Here is a 16,770-nt window from a genome sequence, read left to right on the forward strand (position 1 = left end):
TTTCACTAACATTAGCGAAGAAAGGTGAAATCTACTTATCCTCGTCGCTAGTGTCATTGTTGGCTTTGTTGTTGTCATCATTGGCTCCATTGACTTGTCCTTGCACAACAATGTATGTCATCCACACTTCTACCCAAGCCTCCACATGTTGTTTGAAGGCTGCACACTCTTGTAGGGTGCGAAAACCACGTTCTTCCCAAATCATGATTGCATCGTTGGCAAGAGTAGCAACTTGCTCAATATCCCCTTCGGTTGGATGTGCATTGAAATCAAGGCCATGCATGGCGTTGAATATGGACATTGTGGCATTGACTGCACAGAAAGTCTTCGTGTAGTTGCATGCAATCTGTGATATGCATAAATCATTCATAGCATACACATTGTTGAGAATGTAATTAGCATGCACATTGCTGATGGGGTAACAAGGGGGGATGGTTGAACAAGCTCAGGGCCATGCCCACATTGTGCAGATGGTCCACGCTGATTGTGTTGTCCACAAGTTCCCGTCGGCATGGTAAATATGTAAATGAGAGAAAACTAAAGGATTAGCTTTTGAAAATAGAAACTTGGAGAAACTTGCAAATGAATGAATGAATGAACCTAGTGTTTTTTTGGCTATTTATAAAGAACCCCGAGTGACTTTACTTCAAAGATCATTTGCACTATGTACTCCGTAATACTTTCAAAAAATAAAGTGAAAAACAAATCTCACTAAAAGATTAACCACCTTTGATTGACTAGCCTTTCAAAAATTAAAATATAGTTACAAAAATCAAAACATAGTGGAAAGTGCTCGTTCCTTTCAATCTGAAACTCCTCTGAGAATTTCTTAAATTCTTCGATGATTGGCCATCCTCTCTTCTTACCTTGTTTATGTCTATCCATCATAGTTTTCGGGTTTGACATCCCTTGGTCATGCTAGGGAAAATGGAATCAAAGGGAGGATCATTGATGGTGACACTTTTGCTTTTTCCCTTTCCCCTAACCTTCTTATGCAATGCTGCAAGTGCAAAACAAAAGTGAGGACACTATAGCAAACCAAACACATTAGTTGAACAAGGAAAACATAACTTACCGTTGTATTCTTCAGCTTCTTCTTTGAGAAATTGGCCATCCACATAGTCCAAAAAACACGGACAGTCTCTCTACATTTCCTCATCTTGGAGCTTCTCTATCCAATCGTCGAAATAGATCCCGCTTTCATCTCTCTTAGACTCTACCCACACATCGCTGGGATGCTCAGGGTATGGACTACAAAGACCTATTTTAAGGACACCCAACCACCATCTATAAATAACAAGAGGAATAACTCCATCATTCAAAACACACAATTGTAATTTTACATCCTAATAAAACTATATAGTTCAATAGGCCCGTATAGCAAGCATCGAATAGTACATGCAAAATAGGGATGCTTCTCTACGTTGTGTGTGGCTTAAGGGGTTGACTTTCACTGCACAAAAGCCTTGCCAAAGTGCTTTTGTCAAAAAGCATGCATTGCCTCACCAAGAGACGTGCCACAATCGTGTGCGACGTGTGCATGTAGCTTCTTCAACCTGGAGTTCTTGGCCTCCATCTTCTTTGTCAAGATCAGTACACTCCTGCACTCCAAGTATTAGTAATGTGGCAATACTAGATAAGACCACGTGTGATGTTACTACACTCACCTTTCAAGCTGCCACCAATATACGTGCATTCTTAACCATTGCGAGAATGGATTCTCTTCAGTCGGAATAGATGCCTCCACCAACGACATATTGCCCTTGGCCAATATATCGACCAGGCAACATTTTATACAATTTATCATTGGATAACATTTTTCATTTAAATAAAGAAGAACAAATAGTGCTTTCAAAAGCAGAATGTCCAACCTCGAAGACTCGGAAGGGGATCATTTTGCAACCCTTTTCTCCCTAACCCACAAAAGAACTGCATTTTTGAGAAAAATATGCGCCATTCTCAGGATTGGCTATGATCGCTATCTCTCGTCCTTTACGCACAAAAAAATTATCGGTCTCTTTTACAATCAAATCATAGCTTTCCTTGTAATTATCTTCGTGCATGTGGTACTCTCTACTACCCTTGGCTGGTAAATTTTGTGTTTTCAGTCGATACATTGCATCAAACTCTTCCTGCAATACAAATTGCCAAAACAAAGCGATTTCCAAGGAAACCCCCATGTACTTACCTAATGCATGTGTATTATAAATTTAGAATTGCCTTCCATAGTAGTTGTGCTAGCAAAGACATAGGCAGTTTAAGCCATTTTGAACGGTTCATTGCCGTGCCACGAAGTGCCCTCTCAACTTTTGTCTTATCTTCTTTATTGAATTTGTCCAATAAGGTATGTGGGTTGGCAAGCGCTAATTTTTGCATCATAAATATGTTGTGGACAGTGGTGTGAGGCACATAGATTCATGTCACCCTATTTTTAAATGTAAAATTATATTAACAATTAATAACTCAAGTGCATCAATAGAAGTGTGAAGAAACTTACTTGTTGATCATGTCGAGCACCAATAGAAATTCCGTCATCTCCTCTGGGTCACATTGCACAATTGTGCGCTCAACCTTTGCTATAGAGAATTCATCCAGCTGCTCCCTCAATGCCCAATCTTTTTATGCATGGAGCCGATGATTGTCGTCCCATACAATGAACATTTTCTCCTCCATGTGAGAGAGCTTGGGAATGTCTTTAGTTCGTCATCAAACGTGGTTGACATCACTAACTCTCTCCCATAAGTGCCACACCTATTGAATGGTATAGGATATTGTATAGGAAAAGCTTCAAACAAAATGAAACGAGCCATCAAGGGCTGGTAACCTCTTTTGGCTATAGAGGTTGTTAGTTCTTCCACACAATCATCATTCGTTTTAACGGCCGGATTGGCCAAAAGACGACAAAGAGGGATGCATGAAAACATGTGATTGTACAACATAACATGTGCATCAATCCAGCTTGATGAAATGTGGCTATCAACCACAAATCCAAAGAGATCGATAAGAGAGTCATTATCCGTTTTTTTTTGCCTCTATGATCCTTGACGTGACTACATCCGTCGAAGGAGGTATGTACGTAGCCATCAACACGGATGCTCTAACTGCGGATGTCATTGCAAGAGAAGAGCCGCTCTCTTGAGTGGTGTGGAGTGGAATTTCTTCTTGCGTGGTGTGGAGCGTCATTTTCTCTTGGCGGTCCATAGAGTCATAATGAGAGAAGAGAAATAGAAAGTTTGAGGGAGGGGGGAGAAGGTTTGAGAGAAAAGAGAGTGAAAATTTGAGAGAAAAAGTAATGGAAAGGAAGGGCAAAAGTTCAAGCAAAAGGAGGGTGGGGGTATGTGTGTGAGAAGGTCAATGAGAGTTTATAAGTCATTTGAGAGGTTTGTTGAGAACGACAAGGAAAAAGGTGGTGTGTAAGCTTAAAAGAAGCCTTGATGGTTTGAAGTAGGCATTGTGGGAATGGTATCATACATTTGATGCTTTTATGAATCCTCAAAGGTGTAGGTAGATCAAAATCAATCATTTCCTCTACAAAAAAGAAGAAGCTAAAGATGGTAATATCTTGATTTTGATCCTCTATGTGAATGATATGATTATCGCTAGAAAGAATAGTCTCGAGGGAAGTCGAAGTTGCATGAAAATTATGATATGAAGGAATCAGGTGAAGCAAACTATATTCTTGACATGTGCATAGAGTGAGACGAGTTAAAGAGGATTCTTGTCACATCGTGAGTACATTTTCCGTATTCTGAAGCGTTTCACTATGGGGGGGAGGGGGGGGGGGCGAAGTCGTTATCTACTCTTTGTCTACATATGTGAAATTGAGCCAAGAGGATTGTTCCAAATCTAATGAGGATTGTCCCAAATTCGGTGAGGAAAGGGCTGAGATGGCTAATATTCCTTATGCATTTGTGATTGGTTTTTAATGTACACCATGAATGGGACTCGTCTAGACATTGCATTTGTAGTGGGATTTGTGAGTAGATTTCTGGAGAATCATGGCAAGAAGCATTGGGAGCTAGTGAAGGGTGTTATGAGATACTTAATTGTTATGAAAGAGCTGTACATTTGCTTTTGAGGCAAAGACACATGTGTAGCTGGCTACACGGTGCCAACAATAGAAGGTCTACAACGAGTTATGCTTTTTCACTGGTGGCACAATTTCATGGTGATCCTACTGGCAATTTTGTATGTCTCAATCTATCACACAAAAGTAGAGTATGTTGTGTGATTAGATAACAACAAAGAAGCTATATGGCTTACTCGTCTAGTGGGAAAATTGAACATCAATGTAGAGGTTCCAATTTTGCATTGCAATCATTTGAGTACAATCCACCTAGCACAAAATCCAATGTTTTATGCCAAGACAAAGCACATTGATGTGAGGTATCACTTCATTCGTGAGGTGCTTGAGGAAAACCTCGTCAAGATTCACATAGATGATAACCCTACTAATCTACTAATGAAAGGTCTACCCTCCAGCAAGTTTTCACGTTGTCAAGTGCTAGCAAATGGGAATTGGGTAGAGATCCAGATTCTACGTACCTTGTACAACCTAGTGGTCGTGTTCGACTGCCTACTAACCCATAATACTAACCATTTTTTTCTTATCTAAACATAATAGAGAATATGGAGTTGCACAGATTACACCTATAGGAGATCTATCCCCACTCAAGTGTGTATTCCTCTATTCTCTCACCATCCTCTCTCAATCTCGGTCTCTATGTACATAGTCTTGGCTGAAGAGTGTGTGTGCATGGATGTGTGTGCGTGCGGTGTAGTGTGCGTGCGAGAAGGGGAGAGGGAGATAGTAGACCGTTGTGTGGGTGAAGCAAGGCTTAAATGAGCTACTCCTTATTGTTGTATATATGTACAACTAATAAAGTTTTCAGTGGATGCGCGCCCATAGCCTGGGCAATCGGGCAAGGCACATATACCTTTACCTCAACAATCTCCCACTTAAATGCGAATGTGCCGATAAGTGGGGGCCCACAGTGCATCATGTTAGTGTCAGTCATCATACAACTGAAAATCCCTGTTGCAAATGCTCCTACTGCAACTACTAGGTCGGGCCTCGACACATTAGGTCGTACATGAGACTCCCGAACGTTGACGAAAGCTGCACAAACCTGGCTATCCTAGCCTCTCGTGTGCTATTTGCATGTACTGCATCATCAGGACTACTCATCGCGTATGGATGTGTCAACGTCGACACTTGGACGACTACGTCCCTCTCACCCATAGGCGGAACTGTGCATCTTGGCATCAACTCATCAGCCTCTAGCATGAGCATATAAAAAAACTCCATGTTTGTGATCTTAGCTTATGTCTCTAGGGAGTAGACTCGCTCTACCTTTGTCTGCAGAGACCCTGACAACACCTGCTGCTGTGTCTCACTAGAGCACTGTCACTCTACCTCGGCCTCTATCTCTACAGAGTCTATTGGCACATCCTGCACATCTAAATGCTCTATCTCGTGAGCATGGTGGAGCTAACTCGCGAAGGAGACATGACTCGTCTCCCGTGCCATCAAAAAAATTGAGACCATGCTATCTCAAACCTCACACATGCATAGGATATACCAAGCCAGTGCGGGCTCCTCTAGCAATTAGTAAGGAACCACAATGCATCTGAAAAGACTACTCTCTAAGCAGTGTCTGACACCCACAATCTGCTAACTGTCTCACTGAGATCAAGCTCTGTCTCAGCTGAGGAACATAACGCACATGTCGTAGCGTATATGATGCACCACTGGGCAATGACAAACAAACATCTCCTGCACCCTCTATGTCAAACGTCGAACCATCGGCCAAGTGCACACAACTAAAGCTCCCACTAGAGGAGGTGTAACTAGTCACGATGTGGTGTGATGTGGAAGACTGCATCCTCATCTAACAACCAACAGGGAGAGGTGTCACCTCTCAAAGACATGTGATCAGGAGGAATGCTAAAGGCGAACGTGACATCACCGTCACTGGCATATGAAGCCACCACTCTATCATGTGTCAAAACCTCATGTGTATTACACATAGATCTCTGTTTATGCCTCATACATCTGAAACAACGGCGTCTAATGTGCCCTGTGTGACCACAATGCCAATATCTCATGTCTCGACAACTACAAGACCATCGTCTCTCACGAGTCATCACTGTAGACTCTAAATTGTCACACATATCTGCAACCATAAGTGAATGTCAAGAAATTATGGCGAGAAAACCTGGGAGAAAACTGGCAGAGTCTCCCCTGTAAACTGAGCACAAAACTCAAGTACAATCTCTACCATAAACCATGCCAAACTAGCAACAAAGTGGGAGAGTGAATCACTCGACCACTACACAATCATGAAATCCATGATCAAACGCATCAAAATCGATGCTCACATATACATAAAATTAGTTCCACAATCTGCTAGAAGGATATCCTCTAACAACGTTAGTGTTGATTCCATGCTGGTATGGTTTGTTGGATCCAATTGTATCCATTATGGTTTGAGACCATCTACCTTGGGCGAACCCCCCCCCCCTTCGAAATAACCAGCCTCTATCGGGCGCTCTTTAGCATGATGTGCGGATAGATCAACTCAAGCTCAGATCAAAGGGCTCACGGAGAAAAGCTTACACTACCTTGAAACCATTGGATGCTTTGCAGCTCATTACTTTATGACTAGTTTTTCCCGGGCCGGTTCTTGTGAACAACCAACATGGAGGCAGGTGCGAAGAGTGCAGGTTGCGGCCTGGCTGGTCTGAACCAGACCTTATTATAAAACTGTTGTAATAAAAGACTGATAATTCTCTTTTGAGCCTTAATCATGCCTCATTTATGGGAGGACATCTTTTTGGTCCTTGGAGCCCACAATTGTGATAACAAGATGAATTGAATATTGGGCCACGGCTGTGTCCGAATGAGCTCTCTCTCTCTCTCTCTCTCTCTCTCTCTCTCTCTCTCTGCACCGCAGCACCCTCTTCAGCAACGCTCCCTTCAAGGCATAACTCACCAATGTACACACAGCACAGTTGCATTCTTGACCACGTTAAGTTCGTAGTGCGCAGTGCTGCGCACACATTCACAATCGTCTCTCTCTCTCTCTCTCTCTCTCTCACACACACACACACCGCTCTTCCACAAGTACGTTGCCCCTCTGCCCTGTGCATATAATGCCTGACCTCGCACCCACGCACGGGCTCGCTCCTCTCTACCAGCTCCGGCCTCCCAGCTACACTTAGCTCTGCACCCCGCACCCCTGCCACCGTTAATTGTTGGCCTGACCTTCGTGACTTCGCTTCAGGCATTGCATCGAATACTCAGCAATATGGGTGAGCCCAACACCCCTGCCATCTCTTCCAAGCTTGCCTTGAAATGCAGAAGCTTAGAGTCTATTCTGCATGAGACATTCTCATCAGTCTCTTCTCTGAGAGATGCGTTGCAATTGTGTGAGAATTCGGGCAGCAGCGGGGGCGACAACGACAAAGGCCCTTACATGGTTACAGGGACATCTCAGAAGAAAGCAATTCTGAGAGAACTAAAGAAGCTCTCTGAGCTCAGACACAGGTGTAGATGGCAATGTGATGGCCTGTTCACAGAGAATCATAATATTCAAACTGCGACGACGACACCCCTTGCATTTTCGGATGAATGGTCATCTGAGTCCGAGGGGGCAGTCACCGCTGCACAGCACTTTGAGGGAGCTGGAAATAGCACAGCAAGCTTGAAGATGGAGCTGCAGAGAAAAGATGCTGAAATTCAGAACTTGAATGCAACTGTCGAGAGACTTGTCGCAAAGAAAGATAAACTTGAGAGGAGGGTGCGAAAGCTTGCAGAGAGGTTGAAGGCTTCTTGTCATGCAGGAAGTGGAGTTGCATCGACAACACCTGATAAGAGCTGGGACCGACTTAGTGAAGAGGATCTTACCATGGCGGTTCATCTAATGGGTAACAGCGATAGCGTCATGCAGCAAGATAAAATGTCCAAGAAGTCTGCTAGAACAGGAAGAGACGTGCTGGGCGCAACTGCCCCCAATGCTACTGGAAATGGTGTCCCTAGTAGACATGGAGGTATGGACTCCCCCAAAAATTTCATGAAAATTGGTTCAATTAACATTGAGAAGCTCAATGATGCAAACTTTGACAAGCAGAGGCGCCGACGAGAAATTGTGGAGTCGCCAGTAGAAAAGCCAGGGCGGTTGTCAGAGCTTAAGAAAATGTTCGATGTTTCCATCGCAGAAGTTACTGACATGGTATCAGACTTTTCCAAGGCATTGGTTGTGCTAATGAAAAGGGCAAAGTGGGATGTTGAAGAGGGTGGTGTGCAATGGGTGATGGAGAGCCACAAGGCACTTGCAGTGCAGTCATACATATGCATGCGGATGTTTCGTGGTTTCGAGAATGAGGATTTCTACATGACCGGGCGCTTGAGCTGGCTCCTAGCTCCTGCAAAGCACAGAGAAGAGTGTCGGCAACAGTTTGAAGCTATGGTGCAGATGGTGGAAGAGCCACTGGATTTGCTAGCAGGCATGGCGCCTGGTTCCGCATTCGGCCAATTCTGTCGCAAGAAATTCTTGCAAATAATTCCAGCCTCCATGGAGGAGGCTCTGTTGGGGGACCTTCGACACCGGGACTGCCTCTTACAAGAGGCGGGACACCCGCACTGGAGCCGCTTCTATCAAGCCTTTGTGCGAATGGCAAAGGCTATATGGACAGTGCATAAGCTTGCCTTCTCCTTGGAACAGCGATTGAGCATATTCCAAGCTGAGAAAGGTGCCGACTTTGTGGCCACAATCATGGTTAGCCATATCCCTAACCTGGAATTGGCATCTGACACCCACAATCTCGTGCCAAAGGTGGCCTTCACCATCATGCCTGGATTTCGGATTGGAGAGGATGTTTTACTCAAATGCCGGGTCTATCTGAATGGCATGAAGATGTCGTCGCCTGCAAATAGTCGTGGATGAGTGTGGTATTTGGCTAGTGACTCGGAGGACTTTCTTATTGCAAGCTCTTATCACTGTGGCAGTTGGCATAGGTTTGTGGAGCTGATATACTCATATGGGTGTAGATAGCATTTATGACTTTGGCAGCTCTTTGTAAGTATCAGCCATGATTACAATTTTTTTGTTTCTGTCAAGACTTCTAAAATGCTTTTGACTTGTGAAGGATGGTATCTGTCATTTAACACCGATGCCTTTGCTAAGAGGGGCAAAGGGAGAGTACCTTTGCTAAGAGGGGCAAAGGGAGAGTAATGAGCTAGTTTTTGGCTGTTGAGCTATGCATCAGAGGTCTTGTGATTGTGTGTTGATAATTGAATGTTATCTCCCTTTTAGTCATCTTTCTGTTGGTCAAGAGTACATTGTGAGGGGTTGAAATCAAATTTTCTTCTTAGTATTTGGAGTTTCTGATGCCAAATCTGTGCAAAGGTGGAAAACTCTAGATGTTTTGCCTCTTGGGTTAACACTCCGGATTTTGGCACAGGACCGGCCTTTAGTATATTTTGAACAGGCTAAAATTGCAAAATCCCGGCAAGATTTCGAGCTTGTCTTGAAGTAAAAGTTTACATTTAAGTTTAAAAACAAGTAAATTTAACAAATTTTGTCCTAAAAGCCAGGAAAGTTATAAGCGTGTCCTTCTCTGGAGAGAGAAAATTTTTAAGTTACAGTACATATTAGAACCAGCCACGATGCAGTTTTGAATGTCTGACAATCACCGCAATTTGAATCGACACCTATTCTCTCATCATTGCTTTTGAATGTTTTGAGTTCCTAGTCAAAGTGAAAGGATCCAATCTTCATTGTGATGTCACTTGGTTGTAACCCCTATATTTTTCCTTGGTTTGAACCTCCTTCAGATCATTTGCACAGTGCCATATGGCTAGCTTTATGCTTGGGGATTGAACCTTGCTGCAATGATAGGTCATAAAACTGGAGCTATATTAACAAAAAACTGCCATGGCAGAAATTGCACAAGCCTTTACCATTGGTTACAGGCTTTTCTTAATATCCCAATGGCTACTTTTAAAGGGTCCTCAAGATCATTTGGCATATTTTACAAGAATAATATGTGAAAAGATTAGCCCAAATTCTCCACATTTTTTATATTTTCATAGACAGTCGCGAAGAATGCATTATGGTGTCTTTTGTCGAAAACTTGAAAAGATTTGCCTCAAATCCTATATTTTTAGGTTTATGGATGAGATATATTAGCAAGCCATTCTATACCATAGTTGCCAAGAAACCTGTTTCTTTCACAAAAGATGTTGGGAAATTGTTTCTGAAACTTCGTGTTTCTGAGACTTGCGCGCTTTTTGGAAGCCCAAAATTTTAGCTTATGTGGTTCCCATGGAATCTATTAGGAGTTTCAATTAAGCCATGAGTTCACTAGCACATCATGCATTTCATTCTTGTCTTACTCTGGTATGTTGTGCAATGTGCATAACCATTTAGTAGCCATGTGTATATGTCAACAATCATCTTGGGAGTTTTTTTCGAAACCTCTAGGGTGGCATTTCAAACATGGACCGGAACCTCCCAAAACCTTGGCTACTATGATTTACTCTGACAATTTCTTTAAGGGGTCTAATGTTCTACCTTCGTTCAAACAGTGACCCAAGCAATTTTAAGCTAAAGGAGGTTTTAAGATGGACTACAACTTACAAGTATTGTAGACTCATGGGTTTTGCATGCATTGGTGGTTGAAAAATCTATTCTAAGACCTTTTCTTAGTGCATGGATGCTACACGTTTAGTGGAGGTGATGAAAGGGAAGAAATTACAGCATGACGAACATAATGGGTAGCGTACATGGGAGAGCATATGAGATGATGGTAGAGAACTATGTTCCAATGGATATCTAAGAGAGTGGGCCTATGCATTGGTACATACAGAAAGGACTAATGTTAGAATGTGAATTGATTCTTATGTGGAGTGGATGAACCCACAAAATGCATTGCTTTCTTCACTCCTATGCTCCTGTAGACCTTTGAAGCTGTCATTGTCATTTACACTTTGCATCTACCATGGGATTCCGCACAAGCCACTACATTGCCTACAGAAAGCTCCCTGTCCAACATATAGGCGCCATCCCAAGCTATGGCAAGCTTCACAATATCTTTCATAATTGGCGCATCTAGGATTGGACAATCCCAATTTCGACTCTTTATAGCAATCCTTGCAGCTTCTAAGTTGTCATCAACTCCGCTCAAAGCTCGCTCCTGAAGAGGAACTCTTGGGGCTGATAGTCACCAATTCTGTGTGCCTCTCCCACTTCTCCTCCATGTCCAGCTTAAGCAGGCCAAAAAGCTATGATACATGCATAGATACAATCTGTCTTGTCGACAAATCCGACTCACTTTGGATGGATAGCCAAAATGCCAGTACTAGATTCACGACAGAAAATATTTCTTTCATTGGCTTGCTTGAATTTTGGTGCTTTTTTGGGTTTTTAAATAAATATAGACAAAAACAAAATATGGCTTCTAGCACAAAGAGATTTCAAATCAGTATCCCCTCTCTAAGCCTCCATGGCAGGGGTTTGCACCTCCGACTCTTGTTCCTTTTTACATGAAACAGAAGAGATCACACTCCAACATGAGGCTAATTGCGTGGGTACTCGAAACAAAATGGTGTGAGCAATACGAAAAATGGAAATGAGTCAAATGAGAGATTACACTCATCTGGAAAGCAATTGTTATGCTTTGAGTGAGCATCGGTCCATGTGCATCCACACCAACTTGTGTAAAGTGTAGAAGGAAATCAATTTTTGGCCTTCTTTTCATTTAAGAGCCTCATATGGGTCCCTTTTTTTAAGGGGGTGCCAATGTGACTCTTCACCTTGTTATGTTAAGACATGAAATTGATACAATTTTTAAACCTAAACAATCGCTTTTGAGTACGTTTCTCTGCAAGTTGCAGACTCCATCCATGTTGATGGAGCTGCTGTAAACAATGGGGTTTTTCTCATTTTTAATAATTGCAAGTATAAATCTGGGTGTAATGAATAATGCAGCCATGTTGTTGAAGGAAAGACCAAAGTCTCCCCAACCTGAGGTGAGGCTGGATTTACGTGCTTGTCTGCTCCAGCTCTTAATAGTGTGAATTGGGAAACTTTGTAATAATCACCTAGCTGCTCTGCTCATCCTTCGATTTGAGGAAGGAGGAAAACCAGGTAGCTGATGCTCTGGGAATCCGCTTAAAATCGTTCTCATAATCAACATAAACAAGGCCAAAACGCTTTGTATATCCCTTACCCCATTCAAAATTGTCCAAGAAAGACCAGGCGAAATAACCCCGAACATCTGCCCCTTCCCTACAAGCAGATAATGACATCTATTAGGGTTGTGTGATTAAAATAGCTGAGAGAAAGGAAACAAGCACAAATTGCATTTCAAAAAAGCATTCGAGTCCCTTCTCTCATAGATCAAGTCTTTAGACAGCAAGCACTGAGCCTCACCTTATTGCACTTGCTACAGCTGACAGATACTCTTGGTAAAAGCGGATTCTCAACTTATCATTCAATTGTTCCTCCAAAGGGTCAGAATCTTCTTGATCCATTCCTGAACCCAAGCAAGTTGTTAGAAATTGTCTTCTGCACCCTATTCTGAAAAAATAAAATAAAGGAGAAGATACTGACTATGCAGCCATAGTATCAATTAAACACAAAAATGTGAAAATGCATCTTTTTCAAGCTCCAGCTTCTTCTTTTCACCCCCCCACTTTCATATTGTAGCAACAAACCATGTATCTGCCTTGTGCTCTGTGAGATTGTAAAAATTTTACCAGTCCCCACTCTTTGTAAAGCGTAAAACCGAAAAGTGCAAAAAGTAGGGAAGTCTCACTCAAGACTAGAGCAACATAGTGACACTCAGCAGTAGGCCATCTATTACATGTTAAAAAGGCCAACCACCATTGACCATAGTATGCCACTGCCCATAATAGACAGCAACTGAAAACGGACCACAGCAGACAACTGAGATGACACACGATAGACCAGAGAGAGAGAGAGAGAGAGAGAGAGAGAGAGAGAGAGAGAGAGAGAGAGAGAGAGAGAGAGAGAGAGAGAGAGAAGAAGAAGAAGAAGACGAGAAGAGAATTTTAACGTCATAGGAAACTATCCCAAGAAACCTCAAAGATCTATCCGCTGACAAGAGTTGAACTCAAGACCTCTTATTCAAGAGGGAAATGGCATAACCAATCTACCACCTGTTATAAAGAGACCTCAAAGATCTATCCGACGAGAGTTGAACTCGAGACCTATTATTCAAAGAGGGAAATGGCATGAGAGAGAGAGAGAGAGAGAGAGAGAGAGAGAGAGAGAGAGAGAGAGAGAGAGAGTAAAGCCATGAAATTGAGACCATGCTGACATCCGTGCATACCAATATCTATAGTCTCCCCCCATGGCGAGCTCTCGAGGCAACTCAAGGGCCAATTAATAATAACGATGACCTGGAAGCTCCCATAAGCCATGTATGTAAGATACTGATCTAGTTAGTGTCTCAATCACCGTTGGGCTAGCTCGCCATTCCCGTCTAACGATCTCATTTGGTGCGGCCTTACCTAGCGATCATATTGACTGGTCGTCTCTTCATGTTTCTCCATCCATCATACATCCAACCCGACTTTGACATAAGGTCACCATAGATGAATGAAACTCGTGGAAAACTCGGAAATTGCCACTGACATGGTAATTCAAAGATTCCCCTCCTCCATATGAAATGACGGTGTCGCGACGTGCATGGAAACGGCACGAAAACAAGAACAAGGGGCACAAGACACCTCCGTAGCAATGTCTCCCAATAGTGCCCAACACATGAAATCGGCACCGCAAACCATATCAAATGAACTCCCACTAAACCACAACTCAAAAGCAAACGATCCCTCGGGAATTTACAAGCACATGCCGACCCAACAGACCACCATGGAAACTAGGAAGCACCTGCCCTAGCATGAAATTATAACACACTCCAACCAATGCACTTGAGAAAAAGAGCTTCTCCCTTCACCGATTGCTTCTTTAAGACCACAATTTCAAAATGTACATATGCCACAAGACATGTAAGCTTTCACAACTTACTCTACATCAAACTGCCTACGGGCTACCATATCCTCTACCTTATGGGAAATAAACTCTATCTTTTAAACCACGACTCCAAAAAGGATGTTTTCAAGCCTCAAAAAATTCTCCGCATTTTATGCAACAATAGTTTGGAAGACGCCAATTTTTTAATTTTATATGCACCACTATGTGAAAAATTGGCGCAAACAAGCTGCCATAGCACAACTACACACAAAGAAGGCTAATCAAAAACTGCATCAATAAGCATGAAGGAGGCACGACTACCAACATCCTATAAAGTTCTGGTAATAAGCTACCCCCTTTGCTTGCTTGTTTCAAGAAGTCACTTATATACAAATTACATCACCAAAAAACACCAAAAAACCTCACTAGCAAGTACTAAAACTAGCCCACTAAGATACTAGGCACCAAGAGTATTGAGGACCTGGCTCATGGAATCAGTGAGAAGAAGAAGAAGAAGAGAAAAGCACTAAACCCCCCCCCCCCCCCCCCCCCCCCCCCCCCCCCCCCCCCCCCCCCCCCCCCCCCCCCCCCAAGCGCTGCCCGCCAGCCCCCACTGCCCTCGCGCCTCCCCTGCTCGCCCGCACGCTGCCCCCCCCTGTTTGGGCGCCAACGGAGGAGGGATGGCAGCAGGCCCGTGGTAGACGCCGACAGGGGCCACAGTGTCAGCCTGGCACTCAGAGTGGCCCTCAGGCGCCTACTTAGCAGCAGTGGGTTCCCACGGGGAACCGCTTTGGTCCTCTTGAGCAGGAGGAGGTCCCTGCCCCTGCCCCTGCCCCCACCCAAGTTTCACCCTCGACAGCCTCTCCCCCCCCGAGTTCCCCCCCTCTTCCTCATCCTCCCACCCGCCTTCTGCTCCCGTCACCCCTTCACCTCGCCTCTCTACCTCTGTCGCCCCCTCCCGCCCCTCTTCTCCTCCGCTTCCCCCAACTCCTTCTCCCCCCCTCCTACTCCAGTTCCACAGTCGACCCAGGGGGCAGGACCTTCTTCGGCGGCTAGGAGATCTCTTGGCAGCGCCTTTGCCACGAGTCGCCTAGCGAGAGAGGGTCAGCCTTTCTTATGGCCCCCTCTGTAGGTACAGACACCTTCCCTTGCAGCTATCCCTCGTGGTCTGACGAGCATTGACATCCGGCGCCGCTGGGACTTCTTCGACTACGGCTTCACTCGTTTTCTCGGCGATCCCTCAGCAGACCATGAGGCAGCCTGCTTCAGAGTCCATGCTCTGTTCCTTGCCGCTAGGGGGACAGAGGCCTTGGACTCGGCAGTTGGTTTCTCCTTCCCCCTTTACGGCAGGGCCGAGACAGAGTGGACTCTCGACTCAGTGTTGGGATGGTTGCATACACACGTCCTAGAGTTCTCTCACCACATGGGAGAACTAGGAGTTACAGAGATGCTGCAGACTTTGTGGCCATTGGCCAAGTTTGCGGTGACACCCCCACACTCAGCAGGATGTAGGCACATTGTGGTTTACTTCTTTGCTGATACGCGGTGTTTGCCGTGCTATGTCTACATTCATGAGGACTCCTGGACAGAGGAGGTTGCTTTACGCACAGCTCGCTTTGCTTGGGCTTGGGCTAGACACTCATTGCAGTCACGCCTATCTAGAGGACGCTCGGATGCGGATTACTCCCCATCCAAGCCAGCCTCGAAGATAGCCCGTCTAGCTGCTGCGGCAGCATCTGTTCTCTCTCGCTCCCCATGAGGATCGTCTCATGGAACGTGCAGGGACTAGGTGGGCCCCAGTTTCAACGTCAGCGGGGCCGATTGCGTCAGGAGCTTCAGCGTTGCCTTGTGGGAGGAGAGATTGATCTCCTTATGCTTCAGGAGCACCATCTGTGTGAGAGCCGCATTCGGCGATGTGGTCAGCTTTTGCGTGGACGATATGATACTTTTTGGTCAGCTGCTTTTGGACCTAGAGGCATCCAGGGTGGGGTATGTATGACTATTGCGGACTCATTACAGCAGGCCATTGTGGGCAAAGGGATTATTGTGCCAGGCAGGACTCAATGGATTACTATGCAGGTTCAGGGTGGCCTTGTGGGGTTCCTGAACATTTATGCGTCCAATGTGGCGAGTGCTCGTGCAGAGTTTTGGTCACAGATTGTTGGGTCTCTGCCGCCGCAGGCAGATCATTGGTGCATAGGAGGGGACTTCAACGTGTTGGAAGACCCTTCTGACAGGATTGGTGGCAGCCATGCTACTGTGCATGGAATCGAGTTGACAGCTTGGGAGAGGTTTTGTATGACTCTGAGGGTCTCGGATACATGGCAGCACTCTGGTTTTGTGAGGCCCCCAGACAGTCTTGCCTTCTCTCGGCCGGACCGCAGAGTGGGAGGAGTGAATCTATCGTGGATAGATCGCTTCTACACTAGTGACCACTTCAGTGACTTGGGAGGATCAGTGGGCATCCTGGCAGGGACCTCCTTCTCGGACCATGCACCAGTGATCCTCATAGTGGTAGACAGACAGAGGAGTGGGAGCACGATGCTTCGCATCCCAGAGAGGGTCTTGTTGGACTCAGCACTCAGAGCGAGGTAGAGGCTCTATGGACAGAGGGCATGGACAGACAGGATTCTCCTGCTGAAAGAGTGGCCTCAGGCCTAGCTCATATTAGCCTTTTTTTCCTTCAGGAGTCTCTGGCTCGCCGGGCTGCAGCGAGAGAGGCAGAGCAATGTCTCAGACGGGGCATTGCTTTACTACAGAGGATGCA

General features: G+C 44.8%; 2 protein-coding genes across 3 annotated transcripts in view; one reads left to right on the top strand and one right to left on the bottom strand.

The window, feature by feature from the left end:
* The first annotated feature begins 6,908 nt into the window (after positions 1 to 6,908).
* Positions 6,909 to 9,320, top strand: LOC147457738 (uncharacterized). The gene has a single exon (XM_086512559.1). It carries the CDS (start codon positions 7,311 to 7,313, stop codon positions 8,946 to 8,948), a length of 1,638 nt encoding a protein of 545 aa, XP_086368685.1. The 5' UTR covers positions 6,909 to 7,310; the 3' UTR covers positions 8,949 to 9,320.
* A 2,499-nt stretch (positions 9,321 to 11,819) lies between these two features.
* Positions 11,820 to 16,770, bottom strand: part of LOC147457739 (beta-glucosidase 4-like) — a 159,732-nt gene continuing 154,781 nt past the window's right edge. For both annotated transcript variants that reach the window (XM_086512560.1, XM_086512562.1), the window contains 2 exons: positions 12,438 to 12,540; positions 11,820 to 12,293 (listed from right to left, as the gene is read on the bottom strand). In XM_086512560.1, coding sequence (XP_086368686.1) covers positions 12,107 to 12,293; positions 12,438 to 12,540 — 290 coding nt within the window. In that variant the 3' untranslated portion in view covers positions 11,820 to 12,106. The remainder of the gene's footprint in view (positions 12,294 to 12,437; positions 12,541 to 16,770) is intronic.

Source organism: Adiantum capillus-veneris, chromosome 5, assembly GCF_014529385.1.
Source record: "Adiantum capillus-veneris isolate H3 chromosome 5, ASM1452938v2, whole genome shotgun sequence".
Classification (NCBI taxonomy): Eukaryota; Viridiplantae; Streptophyta; class Polypodiopsida; order Polypodiales; family Pteridaceae; genus Adiantum; species Adiantum capillus-veneris.